This window comes from Herpailurus yagouaroundi, unplaced genomic scaffold (assembly GCF_014898765.1).
Source record: "Herpailurus yagouaroundi ecotype Mexico unplaced genomic scaffold, PumYag 162, whole genome shotgun sequence".
In the NCBI taxonomy this organism is placed as follows: domain Eukaryota; kingdom Metazoa; phylum Chordata; class Mammalia; order Carnivora; family Felidae; genus Herpailurus; species Herpailurus yagouaroundi.
This window is the reverse complement of record NW_024412403.1, coordinates 73884508-73905700: the sequence shown is the minus strand read 5'-3', so window position 1 is coordinate 73905700 and position 21193 is coordinate 73884508. Positions and strand designations below refer to the sequence as shown.

Here is a 21193-nt window from a genome sequence, read left to right as displayed (position 1 = left end):
ATGATCATGCTGAAAAAGCCAAAATCTAATCAAATGGCTTAATTTCGGAGTCCTTACCCAAAGCCTTCGTAGATTATAAATGCCATGTGAACTAAGTGAAACTGCAGGGTGATAATTCTGAGGTCTTTCCGCTTTTAAAAGTCATAATGCAAAAAAAAAAAAAAAAACCCAAAAACCCAAAAAACCAAAAACAGCAACAACAACAACAAAACAACAACTCAAGGTGGTTCCTGATTGTCCGAAGTTGGAACACCCAGAGGTGGGGCTGCACTCCTCAGCTTGGATTATACTTGCATCTTTACTTGTCAGTCTCCTTTGCTAGACTGTAAGCTTCCACAGGATGACAGGGTTCTAGATTTTTCAATGCCCAGAATGCAGTTGGGCCTCGGTAAATATCCATTGAATGAGAGACCCAAAAAAAGTTGATTTTCTAAAAAACAAAAAAATCTCCATAGCCTTCTCCCTTATAGATTCTCTCCTGCACAGACACCAAGATGGTCCCACTCTTTAGCCTGACTCTGAAGACCTCCTGATGAGAAAGTAAATACTTCAGAGAAACTGCCTGTCAGAGACTCAGAAAACCCAGATGATTCCCCCAAAAGGAGTGCCTACTGGTGGCACCTGGGTGGCTCAGTCGGTTAAGCGTCTGACTTCAGCTCAGGTCATGATCTCGTGGGCGATGGTCTGTGAGTTCGAGCCCCGCATCAGGCTCTGTGCTGACAGCTCAGAGCCTGGAGCCTGCTTCAGATTCTGTGTCTCCCTCTCTCTCTGCCCCTCCCCCGCTCATGTTCTGTCTCTCTTTCTCTCTCTCTCTCAGGAATGAATAAATGTTAAAAAAAAAAAAAAAAAAGAGTGTCTACTGTAGGATGTGGCACCTGGACTCAGGTCACCCATAATAGGCCTTTGCGGTCTGCTTTCTCTTTCCAGAAACAGGATTGTTCTCTTTAAACTTAAACTGTACAGTGCTTTGTTTCTTTCAACAGAACTGTTCATGGATCTCCAAACATAAGCATATAATTGAAAACCCACAATAATCAATTCAGAATCTACTGTGAGCACAGCAGGTCAGCAACAAGTTTATTATTAGACTGGCAAGGTAACATGGTACATGGCTAAGTGTTTGGGCCAGCGTTCCTTGACTTTCTCTCCACAGGCTTCTGCTTTCAAATTTCCCCTCTGGTGTTTGCAATGTTGCTGTGGTTGGTTTGTCTTTATGAAGGGTGGGGTGGGGGGAAGCAAAGCAAAAGAAGTAACATTGAGTGAAGGCAGGTTCCCTTTAGAGCCTCTTACAGTGGCTCAGGGCAGTTCACCTGATCTGTGATAGTCATTTTTTCTATGTCAATTTCATTAGAAGTCAAGATATCTTTTAGATAGGTCACTGTTTCTGGAGGGAGATAAGGGTTTCTTCCCAAGATCCAAACATGATCCATGTGAAAAAGCCAGACGATTGTGGTACAGGAGTACACGAGGGCGTAGTTCTCATAGTCGGTGGCCAGGACCCAGTATGGAGCAGATGGCATCACTGAGAACCAGAGGAGAGCAGTATTAAGAGGGACCAGGACAAGAGGAACCTTCATCTCCGGGACCCTGGAAGCCAGGATCCTAGTTCTTCTACTGTAGTAGAACTTAAAAAAAATTAAAAAAAAATTTTTTTTTAATGTTTTATTTATTTTGAAGACAGAGAGAGACAGAGCATGAGTGGGGGTGGAGCAGACAGAGAGGGAGACATAGAATCTGAAGCAGGCTCCAGGCTCTGGGCTGTCAGCACAGAGCCTGACATGGGGCTCGAACTCACAAACTGTGAGATCATGACCTGGGCCGAAGTCGGACGCTCAACCGACTAAGCCACCCGGGCGTCCCCCCAATTTTTTTTTTTAAATGTTTATTTATTTTTGAGAGAGAGAGACAAAGAGAGTAAGCAAGAGCGGGGCAGAGAGAGGGAGACAGAATCTGAAGCAAGTTCCATGCTCTGAGCTCTCAGTACAGAGCCCGATATGGGACTCCAACCCATGAACCGTGAGATCATGACCTGAGCTGAAGCCGGACACTTAACCAACTGGGCCACCCAGGCACCCCAAGAGTAGTGGTTCTTAATTCTGGCTTTATGTGGGAATCTTATGGGAACTTTGACAAATACTAGGCCATGTTTCTCCAGACTGATGTGGAGGTGGTTGGTACTCTTGAAGGCTCCCCCATGATTCTAATGTGCAGCCAAAGCTTAGAGCCATCCTTCTGGATCCTTCTTCCCTGATAACACATCAGTCTGCAGAAAGCCACAGTAATGGAGTGTTTTGCCAGACCTCTTAGACTAACAGGCTGCACTTAGCACCAGTACGTATGGAGGCACCACTTAGCTAAGTGGAGTTAAGATGGCAAGGTCAGGGGCCCCCAGGCTTTCCAAGTCTGTACTTCCCAATTTCCTCTAGAACCTGTCTGAGAAAGGAAGTAAGGGCTAATGTTGGTGTGTTTATTTTCTTTCTGTATGACCTTCGAAAGTTCTTTTGCTCTCAAGAATATGGTAAATCAGGTGGTAACAGGTTATAAACTCCTCCTCACAAGGGGCCCATGAAGATTCATTGACAGAGGTCTGCACAGTGTTGAAAGCTTAGCCTTAAAGGGTCCTTACAACAAGAGAGGGAGGATTTACCTTCTCCGTTTGAATCCAGAGACTTCCTCTGTGAACTTGACCTCCACAGCCAAGGTCCAAGCCAAGGAAATGTCATAGCCCAACTTGTTAAAGTTAAGTGGAAAATGGGCCCAAATGGGAGAAAGCTGTGAACTGACCCCATAAGAACAAAAGATTTGGACACAATCTGCTTTCTTGGGTTTCAAGCAACCCACCTCCTCCACTCAAAAATCATCCCTCTCTTTGCTAAGTCAAACCAGATCTCAGCACTCGTGAATGACCATGAGAAGCTGGACAAAAGAGGCAGGGTGTAAGAGATTAGAACTTGGCTGGGTGTCAGGGACCCAGCTGGTTATCAGGACAACACAAGAGGGCTAGTCCAGATGACCACCCACTGAGGTCCCTCCTACCTCTGACTTTCTACCTGTTTATAAATATGAAAACAGAAGGACAGTTGGAGGACATCTGGACAGAAGCCTGCACAAGGCTACAGGGCCCACACTGAGTGGGCCCTGACTTACCTTTCTAGCACCATTGGTGCCTGCCTGCCGGGCTCACTATTGAGAGCTTGTATTCATCACAGATCTGCGACCTTTGAATTTCCACTGCTTTGTGTGTTCCCAGCTGGACTGGGAACTCTGCAACCCTGAGTGGTTTGGGGGAAATATGTCTTCCAACCTCTTCCTGCCAAGGCGACGCGCCCCGCCTGCACAGAGCCACACATTCACACGCCGTCTTCCTCCCACAGGGTCTAGCTCTCAAGCATACATTTACCCAGACATTTCCTCATAGCAAAGAAAACTTCCACATCTCTTTATTATCTGAAAACTCTGACCGTTTCCTACTGCTTATGGAAGGCACGTCAACCCATTACATGGCTTTTGAGGCTCTTCCCAGTCTTGTCTTGTGCTCCATGTACCCGCCCATCCTCTAGGCTTCTCTCTCCAGACCTTTCCTCAAGCCATTCCTCCTCCTGGGAAAGCCTTTCCCGTAGTCTCCTCCACACCCTGGAAGACCCAATGCAAACACCTGATCCCTTCAACCAGAGTGAATCTCTTCCTCCTCTGTTTCCTCTGCCAGCAGCTCCTGCCTCCTTTAGCTCCTGTTACAGGCCTCCTTGTGAAGGTCGTGCACATAGTATTTGGCCTTCACTTCCATCCCCCCTTCCTCAGTGGAGAGTTTGGGAGACCTTCGTTTTGGTCCCAACTCTGCCTCTAAATGGTCTAGCGACCTTGCCTATATCACCTAGCTTTTCTGCACTTTGACGTTCTTCTTTGTAAAAATAACAAGAAAGGCTGAGATGCACAAAGTCCCTTACAGTTTACAGAGCATGTGCTATCTCATTTACCCTTAGAATACTGGGCGCAAAAGTGAAGTTAGTTGCCCATGGTCACATGTGCGGGAAGAATTATTTTCATCTCCCAGCATTCCTATGTTGGTCTATAAAATAAGAACTTCCTCACTGCCCTACTCTAGGGACTTGAAGGGGGAGCGGGCTGGGGGACAGTGATTCTTCTTACCGCTGTGACTGCGGTGTCTGCCCCTTGGGTGGGGAGAGGGGCCCTGAAGCACTCTCGGTAAAAGAAAGTCTCACATTTCTGAGCGGGCTTCTGCCGTGTACCTATATCAACAGTAAACTAAAAATTTGGTGCTTTCTCTGTTGTCTGTGTCCTTTCCCCAGTTAAGCCAGAGCTCAGAGGACAAATGCTCGTGATCAAACATCTCTCAGGGAACCCTAAAGTGTGGTGAGAAAGTGGCAGATAGAGCCAGGGCTCAAACTTACCTTCACTCTTGTCATCTCTTGTGTCCAAGCCTTTGCACATGTGAATTGTTCTGCTGATAATACCACTACTAACAACTAACTACTACTGGCTACTAATATTTCAGGCCTCCATTCCCTCTGGGAAACTAGTCTAGGCTGGTGCCCTACTGCTCTCCCCGGGTGCTACAATTTGTGCTGCCTTTATTGAAACACGGTAGTTTTACAGTAACTTGCCTGCATACTTGTCAGTATCCACATGGGATATAAGCCTCTCAGGGCCAAGGGCCAGCTCTGTCTTGCTCATCATCACATCTTTGGTGCCTAGACCCAAGCATGGCACATAGTAGGTGCTCAACAAAGTATTATGCATTGAGTCACTATAGGTGACACTATAGGTGACACTCAGATGTGACAGGAGTGTTTCAACCCAGGGCTCTAGCCTTTGGTTTGCATATCTCCTATCCCTGAAACCTCCTGAGAGAAGTGAATACTTACACCAGAAAAACTTAACTCCCAGCTTGGCAGGCTCTGTGAGGTTGGCCTGGGTGGCTTCACCTTCAATTTGATTCACAGTTCCATCCGGTCTGCAACGAGTTAAAACAAAACAAACAAAACAAAACAAAACAAAACAAAACAAAACGTCTTAATTCAATGGAAGCCAAAAATCAATGAAAGGCCACTAAGCATCAGGGTGGCCAAGATTGTGATTTCTGGTTAGGGAGGCTCTTTCCTTTGTCACTGTCTCTGAGACCAAGCGGAGGAAGATGGCCCTGGGTGATAAGAAGCAATAACTGAAATGCTCCAGGACTGGATGATATGTTAGGCCCTAACATTTCTGTGCTGTGTTTTGAGTCCTACAAGGCCATTTCCTGCTCTCAGGCTGCAGAGGGAGGGAGTAAAAGAGAAGGGAACACAAACAAAACAACCCTATACACCAAGAAGATTTACTTCTTTAAAAATGAGAATGGGCCAAAGGGAAAAACAAGGACTGACATGATTACTCAAAGTCTGGAGATCTGCACGCTTTCCTTGCCCTTGGGGCCTCAGTGACATCATATGACATCATCTGACCCATAAAGCCATCCATACACCTGAGCTCTGAGACCCCTATCCAGGCCTGCAAGCTTCTGACTGAGTATGGGAGATTTCAACATAGGCCAGGTAAAAGCAGGCAGTGAGGAAATATTAACCTCATCTCAGTGATTCTCAGAGACATTAAATGTGCAGAAATGCACATCTTGCAACAAATGCCACCTTACAATTCGCAGTGTCATTTCTTTCTTAGTGGTATATAAAATGGTAGTGTATCTTAAAAGTGATGGTCTTCGATTGGATGAAATACTTTCACTCTTTTGAAAGAGTGGCTCCAGGTTTTGGCAACTCCCAATGACTCTGTGGACCTGGGGGAGAGGGGAAATGCCTGGGGATGGAGGCACTGAGGGGAGGGCGCTCACATATCACAGTGCTCTTCCTAGGAAGCTGACAGAGGAGGAGCCTGTTCATCAGTCCTCAAGGGGGCACAGAACAAAAGTTAGAGCAACAGTGTGTGTTAGAAAGTCAGTAGGCTATGGTTAGTGGTGACAGATGTCCCAGAAACCAGATAATAAGCAACAGGTAAGGAAGGATGAGAAATGTATCCTGGATGCATAGTCTGTTTATCATCAAGTAGGGCTGGGAACCATCCCTTCCTCTGTCACCTGAAACTCAGCTGGGAGAACAGGAAGATGGTCCATTTCTATCTGCATGCAGTTGCTTAGCAACAAACCAGCCTCTTCTCGGCAGACTTTCCTGCTTTTCATCATCATTTATGTTTTGGCCAGAACAGTTTTCAAAACACCAGTCTCTGATCGTAAATGCACAATTTGTTCATGGGAAAAATACATTTGTATTTTCAAGGGTCTCAGCAGATTAATAGTAATACATAGTATTAATTAAATAATTACTACTCACCAAACACCCTGTTACACCCTGTTCTAAGCAATTTACATGTGTTACCTCATCTGACGCTCACAAAGCCCTATGCAGGGAGGTTCTATGATTAATGTCACTTTACTGAGAGGAAACTGAGACCTAGAGTATTAGCATAACTAACCTAAGATCACATCATTAGTAACTGGCAGAACCAGGATTTGAAATGGGGCAGCCTAACTCCAAAGCCTGAGCCCTTCGGCTCCCAGCCCCGTGCCAGCTGCTTTTGCCCTCAAATTCTCTGACACTGGCTAAGAGTACTTTGCTCAGACTCCGTGCTGTGCCTCTGCCCATCCTGTAGTATTCCTGAAGGGAGAAGCCATACCACGCTCCTGAACCAGCAAACCTTTCTCCATGTGCCCTTGTATCTTAAACAAACGTGACCCTACAGGCAGAGCAACCTAATACTCAAGATACAGTTAAAGAGGACTCCTGGCCGGCTCCGAAGGAGAGGTGGAAAAATCTCGTGGGTTTTGAGATCAACGTCACTGTCTGACTCTTGGTCATAGAATGGGACAAAATATTTGAAATGAAGTCATTGCAACTTTAGATGGAGGTCTGCATCTCAATCCTTCTCTGGGCTCTAAAATAATCTGTTTTTATCTTTAGAGGCCCTTGAGATTCTTAACTTTATTTCTATGGTTTATGAAGGCAGGGAGTCAACCCACTTATGTTCTCTGGCTCACAGAAAGCTTAGTGGATAACAAGATGGCCACACAAAGCCTCTCGGAGCCTGAGTAACTTCCATGCTGGGTTATAATTGTTTTCTGGGACTTGAGCACAGTTCTCAGGTCCTGTAGGGAACAAGAAGGACAGCCCTTCACCCCAGCCTTTCTTCCATTTGTCTTCTGTTCTCTTCCCCATTTCACTTCTCCCTGGGTTTGAATCTTAGCTTTGTTGCTTACAAGCTGTGTGGCCCTTGGGCAAATTACTTTCCCTCTCTGTACCTCAGTTTCCTCATCTATAACTGTGGGGTTGATAATAGTACCTACCTCAGGGTTGTTATGGGCATTAAATAAACATATATATTCATTTACATATATACATATATGTACACACATGTATATGTATATATACATACACATACAGAACAGTGCCTTGCATTTAGGAAATACTTAGCATTTGTTACTATTGTTTATTGTTGCTCTTATCTTTGTTGATAGAAGGTTGGTAGGAGCTCTTTCTGTGGCTTTTTAAAGTTTCTGTTTGCTTTCTAAAGTATGAATTCTCATATCAAATAGAAATCTGTATTTCAGTATCAGAAAAGTATACTTCTATAGGCGATCCTGTTCCCATAACCTAGAACGTGACCATGTATTTGATTCTTGCTTAACAAGAAAAGGAGTTTTCTAATAGTTAAAGCTGTCTGGAGATGAAATAAATTGTCACGGAAGGCAATGAGCTCCCAGTTCCCGGAAGGAGTCAGGTAGAGCTGGATGTCTTCTGTTAGTAGATAATATAGAAAGGGCTTCGTTCTTAGTTTGGAGATCAGATGAGATGGTCCCCCTCCCCACCCCCCTTGTGCCCCCTCCCCCTCGTCCTTTGCTACCAGAGTATCTATTTTGCTATGAGAGCAGGAACCCTGCAGTTTGGATTCCCATTGAGTTCCTAGTGCCTCTCACAGGGAGCACACATATAATAAGTACACAACACTCAAGGGAGTCCACAATACAAAAAGATGCTCAGCAAGTGGTCATGGAAATAAATGAGTGGCTTCTCGTCCCCACCATTCTGCTTGCCAAAAACTTTCATCTTAGGACCTGCTGTGAGCAGGCAGGGCAGACCCAGCAACATCTGCACCACCCCCCTCAACGAGATCGCAAGGACACCCAGTCGCCCCAGGACAAGTCTCTGCAGGCTGGCTCCAGGACTGTGTTGCTTTTGAAACCACAGCCACTCACCTCAACTCCTGGTTTATCACTTTGATGTTTCCGTTTTCCATTAGCGAGTAGTTGGCTTGGATGCAACTTCCCTTCTCAAAGCTCACTGGGATCTTCTCAATTTCATACCATCGTCCAAGATACTGCAGAGGTAACAAGAAGCAGAGAAAACCCCATGGCTCTCTGGGGACCTGCAAACTCTTCCCTATTGTTGCCTTTTAGAGCAGAGCCCTTTCCTGGGGAAACCAAGCAAAATGGGCTGCATTGTTCTGACAGCAACTGAGCAAGATATTGATTCAAATGAGAGTAAGTGAATCGGATGTGCAGGCATTGGTTGAATGCCACATTTTATTCCTAAAGTGCTCTTTATTTAGATATGCTGTCAGTGGCCCCTCCAGCCAAAATCTATGTGAAATTCTAAACTCTGTGAAAGAGAGCGAGCAGTCCAGATGATGGAAGGTGCCATCTCAGACATTTTGTGATTCTACGAGGCATCTTTGAGTTGTGTGCAAGTCAGATATTTTCACTGTGGGGAACTGGGACTCCAGAGTTGGTTGCATTCTCCTCATAAGACCTCGCACAGGGAGGTGGACACAAAAGCTTTTGGCAGGTGATCAGGACTTAGAAGACTGATACCACAGGGGGTATGGTCTCAGTTCATAACTTCGTGTACAGAGTCAACTCTAAAGAAGTGCGCATTGTTGTGGGGGAGGGGGAGAAAGGTATGTTCACCGTTCCATGCGTCACCTTGCATGGAGATTGCTCCAATTTACAACCTTCGTGGAGGGCAATTTGGCAATATCTAGCAAAGCAATTTCACTTCTGGAAATGTAACCTCCGGATAATAATAAGAAGAAATGATGCATATGTGAGGTTATTTGTTGTGGTACTATTGTAAGAACAAAATACGGGAAACTAGAGTCTGAGCATTTGTAGGGGACTAGGTAAATAAATTATGGCACATCCATATAATGGAATGTTATACACCCTCTTTTAAAGGAGTCATATGCGGGGCGCCTGGGTGGCTCTGTCGGTTGAGTGTTGGACTTCGCCTCAGGTCATGATCTCACGGTTTGTGGGCTCTGTGCTGTCAGCCTGGAGCCTGGAGCCTACTTCGGATTCTGTGTCTCCCTCTCTCTCTGCCCCTTCCCAGCTCATGCTTGGTCTCTCTCTCTCTCTCTCTCAGTCTCTCAAAAATAAATAAACATTAAAAAAAATTTTAAGGAGTCCTATGCAATTATCTCCAAGATACATACAATGGAAAAAGAGCTAGGTGAAAAATAGTGTATTTGTAAAAATGGGGGGAAATATTATTATATTCATTTTCTATTGCTGCTGTAACAATTTACCAGAAGCCTAAAACAACCCAAATTTATGGTCTCACAGGTCTGTACATCGAGTGAGTTTGGTTAAAATCAAGGTGTTGGCAGGGCTGTGTTCCTTCCTACAGGCTCTAGAGGACTCTGTCTTCTTGCCTTGTCCGAGTTGTTGACGCCACCCGCATTTTTTGGGTTGTGAACTCCTTCCTCCATCTTCAGAGCCAGCAAATGCAGGTGAAAGTCTTTTCACATTGCATCTCTCTGATTCTTGTTCCATTGTCACACCTCTCTGACTACAGTTGGGGAAGGTTCTCTGCTTTCAATGATTAGATTGGTCCTTTCTGGATAACCCAGGCCATGCCTGCCATCTCCAAGTCTATAACTTTAATCACATCAGCAAACCCGCCTTTCCATGTACGGTGGCACAGTCACAGGTTGCAGGCATTAGGGTGAGGGCATCGTTCTGCCTACCGCAGTTATGTATGTATTCGTGAACATATACATTCGCTCCCAAAAGATACACAATTAAATGATTTTACTGGTTGCTACTGGGGAAGGAAACTGAGGTAGGAGGGGAAAAGGGGTAGGAGAAGAGCTTCATTGTATGTTCTCTGGCACCTTTAGGATTTTGATCCATGTGACCATATTTACTTAGTCAAAATATTAATTGAAAGTATTTTTAAATTTAAAAATGTATTACTCAACAAAAGAAAATCAGAGACGCACTCACCTTCAAAAAGTGAGAATTGGAAATGAGAGTACTGCAAACAGGTGGCAGTACGGCTTCGGTCACATGGCTCTTTGCTCAAATATATACCCACGTTTATGACCTAAAATTTCCACTCACTTATTAAAGGCACATCTTTCAATTAAAACCACTGAAATTAACATTCATTGAAAGCACCAAAAAAATACGGTTAAAGGTCAGTTGGTTTCATAGGCATTCTCAAAAACACACTCCATTTTATACAGAGCATTTAAAATGGTTCTATTATTGTTAAGGTGACTTCAGTGCTCCATAATTAAAACTGAGGAAGCATGATTTTCTAGAAAAGGGGAAACTGAAAGGTGGCAGATTGCTTTTTATGTCACGCTCCCTTATAATTTCACGATATTTTTGTGAAAACCTTTTCACGTTTGTGGGTCCCAGTTTCTCTATCCATGTAAGAAGAATGCAATGTTTAAAATGAATCCTGTATGGGAATGCAAGCTGGTGCAGCCACTCTGGAAAACAGTATGGAGGTTCCTCAAAAAACTAAAAATAGAACTACTCTACGACCCAGCAATTGCACTACTAGGCATTTATCCACGGGATACAGGTGTGCTGTTTCGAAGGGACACATGTACCCCCATGTTTATAGCAGCACTATCAACAATAGCCAAAGTATGGAAAGAGCCCAAATGTCCATCGATGGATGAATGGATAAAGAAGATGTGCTATATATACATACAATGGAGTATTACTCAGCAATCAAAAAGAATGAAATCTTGCCATTTGCAACTACGTGGATGGAACTCGAGGGTATTATGCTAAGTGAAATTAGTCAGAGAAAGACAAAAATCCTATGACTTCACTCATATGAGGACTTTAAGAGACAAAACAAATGACCATAAGGGAAGGGAAACAAAAATAATATAAAAACAGGGAGGGGGACAAAACAGGAGACTCATAAATATGGAGAACAAACTGAGGGTTACTGGAGGGGTTGTGGGAGGGGGGATGGGCTAAATGGGTAAGGGGCATTAAGGAATCTACTCCTGAAATCATTGTTGCACTATATGCTAACTAATTTGGATGTAAATTTTTAAAAATGTTTTTATTTATTTTTGAGACAGAGAGAGACAGAGCATGAGCACGGGAGGGGCAGAGAGAGAGAGGGAGACACAGAATCCGAAGCAGGCTCCAGGCTCCGAGCTGTCAGCACAGAGCCCGACGCGGGGCTCAAACTCACAGACTGTGAGGTCATGACCTGAGCTGAAGTTGGATGTTTAACTGTCTGAGCCACCCAGGCACCCCGTAAATTTTAAAAAATAAAAAATAAAATAAAAAAAAATGAATCCTGTAAAGGAAGAGGTAAAACTATCTCTATTTCCAGATACATGATTTTGTGTATAAAAAATCCTAAGGAATCCACACACACACACAAACTATTAGAACTAATAAATGAAGCTAGCAAGGTTAAGGGATACAAGATCAATATACAGACACCAAATAGCTTTCTACACTTAAAATGAACACTCTGTAAATTATGAAAATTCCATTTACAATAGCATCAAAAGAATAAAATACTTAGGAATAAGTATTTAACCAAAGAAACACAAAACTTATACTCTGAAAACTATGAAATATTGTTGAAAGAAATTTAATAAGACCTAAATAAACAAGAAATTAAATGGAAAGATAACCTATGTTCAGGGATTGGGAGGCTTAAAATTGTTAAGATGACAATATTCTCCAGATAGATCTAGATTCAATGCATTCTCTATTAAAACAACAACAACAACAACAACAACAACAACACAAAACGAAACTCTGCATCTTCACTAAATTGACAAACAGATCCTAAAATTCATATGGAAATGCGAAGGACTTAGAATAGCCAGAAGAATACAGTTGGAGGCGTCATATATTCTAATTTCAAAACTTACTACAAAGCTATAGTAATCAATACTGTATAGCACTGGCATAAAGATAGACACATAAAACAATAAAATAGAATTGAGAGTCTAAAAATAAGCTGTTACATAAATGTCCAATTGATTTTCAACAAGGATGCCAAGACTGTTCGATGGGGAAAGAATAGTCTTCTCAGCAAATAGTTCTGGGCAACTGAATATCCACTGGCAAAATAATAAAGTTGGACTTCTTTTTTTTTTTTTTTTTAATTTTTTTAATTATTTTTTTTTAACGTTTATTTATTTTTGAGACAGAGAGAGGCAGAGCATGAACGGGGGAGGGGCAGAGAGAGAGGGAGACACAGAATCGGAAGCAGGCTCCAGGCTCTGAGCCATCAGCCCAGAGCCCGATGCGGGGCTCGAACCCACGGACCGCGAGATCGTGACCTGCGCTGAAGTCGGAGGCTTAACCGACTGAGCCACCCAGGCGCCCCAATAAAGTTGGACTTCTATATCACACTATATAAAAAGTTTAACTCAAAATGGATCATGAAATTAAATGTAAGGATTAAAACTATAAATCTCTTATAAGAAAATACAGAAATAAAAATCATAACCTTGCATTAGGCAATGGTGTTTTAGATACCAAAAGTATAAGCAAGAAAGGAGAAAAATAGATAAATTGGACTCCGTTAATATTGGAAACTTATGCGCTTGAAAAGACACATTAATAAAGTGAAAAAGCAATCCACAGAATGGGGGGAAATATTTTCAAATCATGTATCTGATAAGAGACTTGTATCTAGAACATATAAAGAACTCTCAGAGCTCAATAATTAAAAAGATAAGTAACCCAACTTAAAAATGGGGAAAGGACTCAAATGGACATTTCTCCAAAGAAGATATAAAAATGGACAATAAACACATGAAAAGGTGTTCAAACATCATTAACCATTAGGGAAATGCAAATCAAAACCACAATGAGATACCCTTCATACCCTGTAAAAATGATTACAGCCAAAAAGATGACAATAGCAAGTGTCGACAAAGGTAAGGAGAAATTGGTATTATATACACGGCTGATGGGAACGTACAATAGTGCATGCAGCGCTTTTGGAAAATCGTTTCCGTGGGACGATCTGAGGAACATTCTACACATTTCCTCAGAGGATTCCCAGCAGGACTGAACCCTTCTGGTAACAGTGTTACTGTTCAGGAACGCCATCTTTTATTGCCGTTCTGCCTTCTCTCAGTTTCCCTACATGCCCACAGTGCTTCCTGGGATCAGCTTCCCAAAACCCTCTGCTCCCCAGTTCTTGGTCTCAGAGCCTGCTTTGGGGGATGCCCCAGTAAGATAAGTACCTACCCCAAGGCTTGCTGTGGCAATCAAAGCAGAAAACTAACACTGAATCCTAGAGGATGCTTATTCAAATGGGGGGCAAAACAAACGGGAGTTGAGACTTTTGCCACACCTTGTGCACGTCAAAATTCTCTTGCACCGGAGGAGTCGGGCATTTCCCAAGGTGAAAGGCTTGTCCGTCTGCGGCACTGAAGAGGCTGGCCAGAGCAGAAAAGAGCAGCAGCGCCGTCATCATCTTGGGGCCCTGGATGGAACCTGGGGTCAGGAGAAACAAAGAAGCTAGAGTTGTTCTGAGCCCCCTGAGGACACGCAGTCACCAGGGGAACATTTCTGGGGACCTCTCTGGGGACCTTCCCCTGAGCCCTTTTGAACGGTCACCCTGCAGAGCCACCTGAATCGTCATCATCGACCCTGCTGTGAGGCCTTCCACCCCTGGGAGCATCTCCCGACCTTTGTACCTCCATTAGAGCACGCTCTGCCTGGTGTTAGAGCTCGTTGGATTTATTTTGCAACTGCTCCCCCTCCATTATGCATTTTTCAAGGATGGGAGCCCACAGAACCTGGCAGTGTCAGGCACAGTCCATACTTGTTGATGAACAGAAACAATGTGGGGTGGGGATAGGCCGAGGGGGAGGTCGAAGCGGTCGAGTGAACCATGCAAGAGAAAAAATGAGCACAAACCATGCACGTTTAGTATCTTATGAGATTCATAAGAGAAGTGCCTCCCTGATCTACACCCCCCCCACTCCTGCCCCATCTTGCTGGGCTGCTTACCAACCCAGGAGTAGGCCTGAAACCTTGACAGGCTGTGGCGTGCTGGGGACCCCAGGGTCACCCTGACTGTGTTTGAATGCAGACCTTGCCACATGCTAAGTATAACTGTACATTTTATGCTTTAGTTTCCTGGTCTATTAAGTGGGGGTAATAATCATACCAACCTCACCAAGTTTGGTGAGAATTAAATGAGATACTATAGAGAGAGTATTTAGGGTGAAGTCTGACACAGAGGAAATGCTTAATAAATGCTAGTTATTATTATCGTGAAAAGCAGAAACAAATAACTGCTTCCTGAATTTCTCTTTGGCATTCTGTTGGGGATACTTCTCAGAGATGTTCATTTCTTTCTTTTTTTTTTTTTTTTTTCTTCTTTTAAAGGTGCATTGACAGAGACGTAGATATGCATTTAACTAGAGAAGGACTAATAGCTGGCAACACGCATTTCAGCCCAGGCACCCTTCCCTGCTTCTTTCCCTGACTTGCTTTCAGTCTATTCTCCTCCTTGTGACTCCTTGCCTGTAGCTGCACAAGAGCTATTTCTAGCTCTTTGCCTTTCTCCCGCAATAAAGAAGACTGAATCAACGCAAGCAAAATGTTCTCAGATCTGAGCATTTAAAAGGATGTGTCATAACAGGAATAATTATAACCACTTTATTATGGTTAAACCTCCAAATAACCTTTAATAATCAATAGCTTTTCTTCTGGAGGTTTTATCGTCTCATTTTCAAAGGAACAGTTACATAACAAGTAAAACTGCCAGCTGGGGATGGTGGGGGTGGGGTGGTCGCTGAGCCTCCTCTGAGCAAGCCAAGTCTGTGGTAGGACCGCACCTTCTCTGAGAATCCATTTGCCATTAGCTCCTGCCACCACGTAAACAACACCTGTCTTTTAATCTTTTGGGAGACGATGGATGGATTTGTCTAAACTTACAAAAATTTGTATCCATTTCCAAGAAATTCTTAGAACCGTGCAGCTCTACTCTTGGGCCTCAGTAGGCTTCAAGCTCAGTGCCTTGCCCAGAAGATCTTACCTCAAAGGATGGTCACACATTACGCACATTCTGCAGGGTCCCCCAAACTGGCGGGACTTAAGAGGTCCTTTCTCCACCCCACCCCTCAGCCCCTGGGAGTACAGATGTCACGCTGAGTGCCAGGAGGGGCAGAGGGCCGGGACTCAGGTACTGTCTGTGGCTGTCCGTCCTGCAGTGACCCTGAGCCATGCTTCCTTCTGTGCACCACCTTTGGTGGCTTTCAGTAAACACCTACCTCTGTAACCTGATGAGTGTCATTTCACCATGGGACAGTTAACACCAAAAGTCAGTTCCATGTCTTACTCTGACAAATATCTTATTACAAAATGTTCTATTATGGGCTGAAACATGTGCTTTAGCTGTGTAGGAGGATTTCAGAGCAAGGCTAATTCTTAGCCTTGCTTACATATCTCTTCCAAAGATGTCTCTTTATTGCAGTAGTTTTATTCCTATGGTTAATACTTTTTGTGATAGGAAGGGTTGATGGCATCCATAATTTCTTTTCCAAGTCCCGTCCGTTCTAGTTCACTCAGCACTTATTGAGTACCTTCTGACAGTGAGTGAGGCAGGAGAGAAGGGAGACTCGGGAGACAAGTTGACCAAAGTAAAGCCATTTTGGTTGTAGCCTGACCCTTAACCTAACAGTCAGCAGGTCATAAAAAGAGTTACAAGATCCAACTCACTGAAGACCACAAGATCCCATTCCCTCCGGCACTAAAAGCCACAAAGGTCAGATATTCTTAAAATTGCTCCCTGTGGGTAATTTCATAATCCCCAGACAATGGAAAAACTCACCACCCAATAAAAATGATAAACCCAAAATTAAATTTTTTTTTTCAACATTTATTTATTTTTGGGACAGAGAGAGACAGAGCATGAACGGGGGAGGGGCAGAGAGAGAGGGAGACACAGAATTGGAAACAGGCTCCAGGCTCTGAGCCATCAGCCCAGAGCCCGACGCGGGGCTCGAACTCACGGACCGCGAGATCGTGACCTGGCTGAAGTCGGACGCTTAACCGACTGCGCCACCCAGGCGCCCCAATAAACCCAAAATTAAAGAGTAAGCCCCTCCCTACACGCCAGCAAATTAAAAAAAAAATTATAAAACCATTTATTAGAGGCAAAGGGATGTCCTCTTCCTCAACTGGGAGGAGAGACCACTACTTTGTAAGAAAGCTCCTTTCTTCTATATTTAATAAATCTTTGTCCCTTTCTCTAAATGGCTTGCTCTGAAATTCTTTCTTGTGCAAAGCCAAGAATCCTCTTGGCGATGAGCCTGAGGCCCTCCCTCTGGGCCTCAACCCCATCCAGCATCAAAGGTAAGTCGCATTATTATCTTATACCTGTGAACTTGGGTAGGCGTGACCTATATTTTTGCTCTGTCTTCTAACACTAACGGGAAGATTGTCTTAATGAGGGGAGTTTAAATATTTTAAAAATAAACAGAATTTAAATATTATTTTAACTGAATATTAAATTATTTAATAATAATTCTACCAAGGTTATTGTGCATCCGCCCTGGGCCAGCACAGACTCTATGAGCTAGTACTCATACTCAGTGAACTTACCCGTGGAGAAGCTCGGGTCTCAGTTTTTCACACGTGCCACACACTGGATCTCCATAACATCCTATCTAGAAAGCTATTGCTATGACATTCTCTGTGTACTCAATGATGTTAATTTCCCAGGGGTTACTTCCTGATAAGGTGTGAAGCCAGAACTTACGCCAGGTCTCTTAGGAGCCTGCTCTCCCAACACCTGCGTGTTAGTGTGGGCAAGGTACCTGCTCTCAAAAAGCTGCAGAACGTTGACGACTAGATTTTTAGATTTCACATGATAAAACAAAATGCATTTCCACAAGCCAAGCGGTCTAAAAAACCCATTTAGCTATTGACTCTAACAAGAAAATATGTCTTCTTAAGAAAATATTTTTGTGCCATATTGTCAAATGTGTTTTCCGATTCACAGAATGAATTACAGTTCACTTTTTGGTAAATTTTACTGTAATGCACAGTTGGACGACAACTCCTTGAGAATTCATCTGGTACAGTATTGGTTATGGAAAACGTTCTCGTCTGCTTGCACAGAAGAGAATGCATAGTGCAAGCACAAGACATTGAGGTAGGTCAACGTTGGGTTGGCACCCCAGTTCTGCCATTTGTTGGCCTATTGCTTAGGATAGATATCTGAACCTCAGTTTCCTCGTCTGAAAAATGGCACTAATGAGGTTCTATCTTGTAAGGTGGTCTGAGGAAAAATGAGACCAATTTTGCAGAGCGACTGGCACAAGCCCTCAATCGTGGCTGTTACTATTTTTAGCTGAAAGGGGGAAAGTAAAAGCCAAGCCTGTCTCTAAGCACTTTTTAACAAAAGCGAAAATGAAAACCACAGTACATACCTTTTCCGTCAAGATGAAGGCAGTTTCCACATGCAAACTCATCCAATTTAAGATGTGTGGTCTTGTTGACTGGCTTCTCCCAAGCTATTTTATAAGCTTCATTCGGTCACTGACGTTTAATTTTAACGCATGCCACACCCACTCCGGGTCGGGAAGGCTGGCCTAAAAGCTTAGTTCTGTATGAAACACAAAGATGGGATGTTTTGTCCATCTCCCTCCCCCAATTTCCTTCACAGCTGCTCCCTGAAAAAGAAACAATGAGATACTGTGTGTATGTGAGAGAGGGAAAGACAAAGTGCATTTCATTCAAAACATCTTTTTTGCTGTGTGGATTTTTGAATTTAATTTTCTCAGTCAGAATGCACTTTAAAGTTCCAGTAAGATGAGCTGCAACATGTTTTCAAGCATCTGGTATTTATTTTTCATTTTTGTGTAAATGAAAAATCAACAACCTCATTTCCTGAAATGGGGCACCCCATGTGGTCCCTGGCCTGGAATGTGACTCAGGCTAGAGAGTGAAGGGTAAGAATTAGAGATGGCTTTTTGTGTGATCCTGGACAAGCCATCCACTTTTCTGAGGCTCAGTCTCCCCATGGTGACTCAGAGGCTGTCATTTCTGTCTCCACCAAAGTTGGGTGAATAGGGGAGATACCGGTTCTGAAGGGGCTGGGGCTAAAAGCTGAGAATGCCAGACCTTTTGTGATTCGTGATTCGGGAGCCTCCCAGCTTCACCATCTAGGCGGCCTCTCCCTGCCTGGGGTGAGAGTGGATTTAATGTTGCTCATTTCACCGAGACACTTTGGGCTGGGCCCTATTTCTCTCTGTGGAATGAGCAGTTTTGAATCTTAGGACTTGGATTCCGTGCCTTTGTGATAAGGCAGGAGGCTTCTAGGGGCCTGTAGAGAAGAGAGTAACTTTGTGGTAGACAGATTCCTGAATAAAATGCATTCTCCAGTTTCTAAGCAATAGAGAGAAATTTATAGCACTAGGCCTTATAAACATTAAAACAATAACCATGGGGCGCCTGGGTGGCTCAGTCTGTTGAGCATCCAACTTCGGCTCAGGTCATGATCTCACGGTTCATGAGTTCGAGTCCCATATAGGGCTCTCTGCGGTCAGCACAGAGCCTGCTTCTGATCCTGTCTCCCCTCTCTCTGCTCCTCCCCTGCTAGCCCTTTCTCTCTCAAAAATAAATAAAGATAAAAAAAACAACAACAGTAACAAAAGTGAATCTTTCACATACCAGCGCTTGTTCTTTGGGATGTTCTTTACCTTTTCAGAAAAAGGAGAAATTAGGATTTCCGTTCAGGCCCTGACTTGCTGGGATCCTCTAAGGCTTTCCCTAAGATCTCTGCAGTCTCTCTCCCTCCCTCCCTCCTCCGTGCCCTCGCTCAAATATCACTTCCTTTAAAGGTCTTCCTGATCTTTCAAAAATAGTACTACCACTTTACCTGCTTTATTATACTTTTACCTGAAATGATACCCTTCATTTTATGTATGTTTTGCTTGTTGCGTTTTCCCCGCTAGCAGATAAGCTCCACAAGTGCAGAGAATTTGTCTCGTCGACTCACTGCTGTACCCCCAGTGCTAGAACACGTCATGAGTAATTAATCAATACATTGAATGGGAGGGATCTATCTATGCAAAGACTTTACCGAGTATTCTAAGATCTGCACACAGAATTAGAGGTAATAGTCAAGAGACTTTTATTTGAATTGTTTTTTCTGGGATACTACTAGCCTGTAAATTTCTGTGTCTTCTTTACTTACATCACATCTGTCACCAGGAAGTGCCTGTCATTGAAGAAATACACGATTAGTCTCTGATAACCTCATAAAAAGAGTTATTTGCCTTTACCCTAAAGAGTCACACAGTTTTCCACAAAGCAATGGTGCTAAAGTTTCCAAAATGTGTTAAGTTGGAGATCAACATATTTTTATCATTTATTCCGCAGCTTGACTCAAGAACTGTGGAGCTGACCGTACTGGTCTAGGAGTCGTAGTGCGAGAAACAGCACAGTTATCTTTCTGAGTCTCAGTTTATTTTTTCCCATAAATGTCGGCAAATGGTATCATTTTGGGCAATCCTCTCTTTGCATGTTTCTGGAATGTAGAGCCAAGCACACGTTTTTAAGAAGCATCGTAAAACAAACCAGACCTGTGCTCTAAATGAATCTTCATTGTTAAATTCCAGAATAGCACACACATCTGTTGTAAGCAATTAAAATAATACCAAAACGCAGGCCTCAAACTGTAAGTGCCTCATAATCCCACACCTCAGAGATAACCGTTGTGTTTGCATTTATTCTTCCAGAAATTCCTACACAGATCCCAACAATAATATCCAGGGGCCTGAAACTTGCCTGTTTTCATGTAATAACGTAGCTCTTTCTCTGTCAATACACACAGATCTGCTTCATTCTTTCCCCTGCTGCCAAACCTGGCTTTTACCTGACAGCACGTTTCTTCAAGGACACGGCCTGTGGTTTTACAGGGAAGTAGTTCTTTGGTTGGGTGATCTTTCATCATCTAGGTGATTGCCTCAGGGATCTTACTGCAAGACCCTCGGGGAAGATGAATTTGTTTTGGTGGACTTTTTGTGGCAAGAAATAGAAAAAGAAAACTATCCTTTTTTTTTTTTTTTTTTTTTTTTTAAGTGGTCCCCTGGTGAAAATACCTTCATTTATAAGTGGTTCTCTCAACTACCAGGGTCATCCTGCCTGCCCTTCCAAAGTGGTTTTTCTTCTGTCAGTTAAAATCAAGGGGAAACACAACTGTACTTTTCATGTGAAAACCCAGATGAAGAGTTTCCAATAACGTGTATTCACTCTTGGAGACTCAGCTCCCAGGTTCCAGTCTCTGGGATCAGTCTTCCCGAATCGGCGCAGCTGTCCTCACTCTCTGCCTGGATTTCCAGCACATGTGGTATTTGTTCTGGGACGCCTCACACCATGGCAGGTGTCACCACAGGCCTACCGTCTCCTTCTCAGACCGTCAGATCCTTCAGAACAGGTTTGTGTTTCTGTCCCCGGTAAACTGCACACTGCCGGGTACATACTAAGTGTTTACTAAATGTTACTGGATGGTTGAATGAATAACAGAATGCTTCATCCTCATTAGCTGTGGGGACGATTGTGTACCTCATGATTTATTCAGATGCCCTCTTTCCTCTCCTTCCTGTTCCCTGATAGCCATTTCTTTTATCACTAGGAGCTGAAACCAGTGGGCGGCTGGCTGGTGCCAGACATCTGGTGAACAGCAAAAAAGCAGTCAAACTGGTGAGGCTGAGGGGCGCTCGGCTGGCTCATCAGTACAGCATGCGACTCTTGATCTTGGGGTCATAAGTTCAAGCCCCACATTTGGCCTAGAGCTTAGTTAAAAAAAAAACAAAAACAAAAAACAAAAAGTAAATAAAAACCAGTGAAGCTGCAACTTGCCAGGGCCGGGGGGGGGGGGGG

The 21193-nt window shown here is 43.6% G+C and overlaps 1 protein-coding gene across 2 annotated transcripts; it reads right to left on the bottom strand.

Moving 5' to 3' along the window:
• Positions 1-1038: 1038 nt before the first annotated feature.
• APOD (apolipoprotein D) lies at positions 1039-17867 on the bottom strand. Of its 2 annotated transcripts, XM_040484921.1 has the most exons (6): positions 17737-17867; positions 13644-13786; positions 8258-8379; positions 4884-4972; positions 2648-2779; positions 1039-1522 (listed from the first exon to the last, which is right to left on the bottom strand). In XM_040484921.1, exons 2-6 carry the CDS (start codon positions 13764-13766, stop codon positions 1287-1289), a joined length of 702 nt encoding a protein of 233 aa, XP_040340855.1. In that variant the 5' UTR covers positions 13767-13786; positions 17737-17867; the 3' UTR covers positions 1039-1286. The 2 variants fall into 2 exon arrangements, with proteins under 2 accessions (XP_040340855.1, XP_040340856.1); XM_040484922.1 differs by lacking the exon at positions 2648-2779.
• Between the last annotated feature and the right edge of the window lie 3326 nt (positions 17868-21193).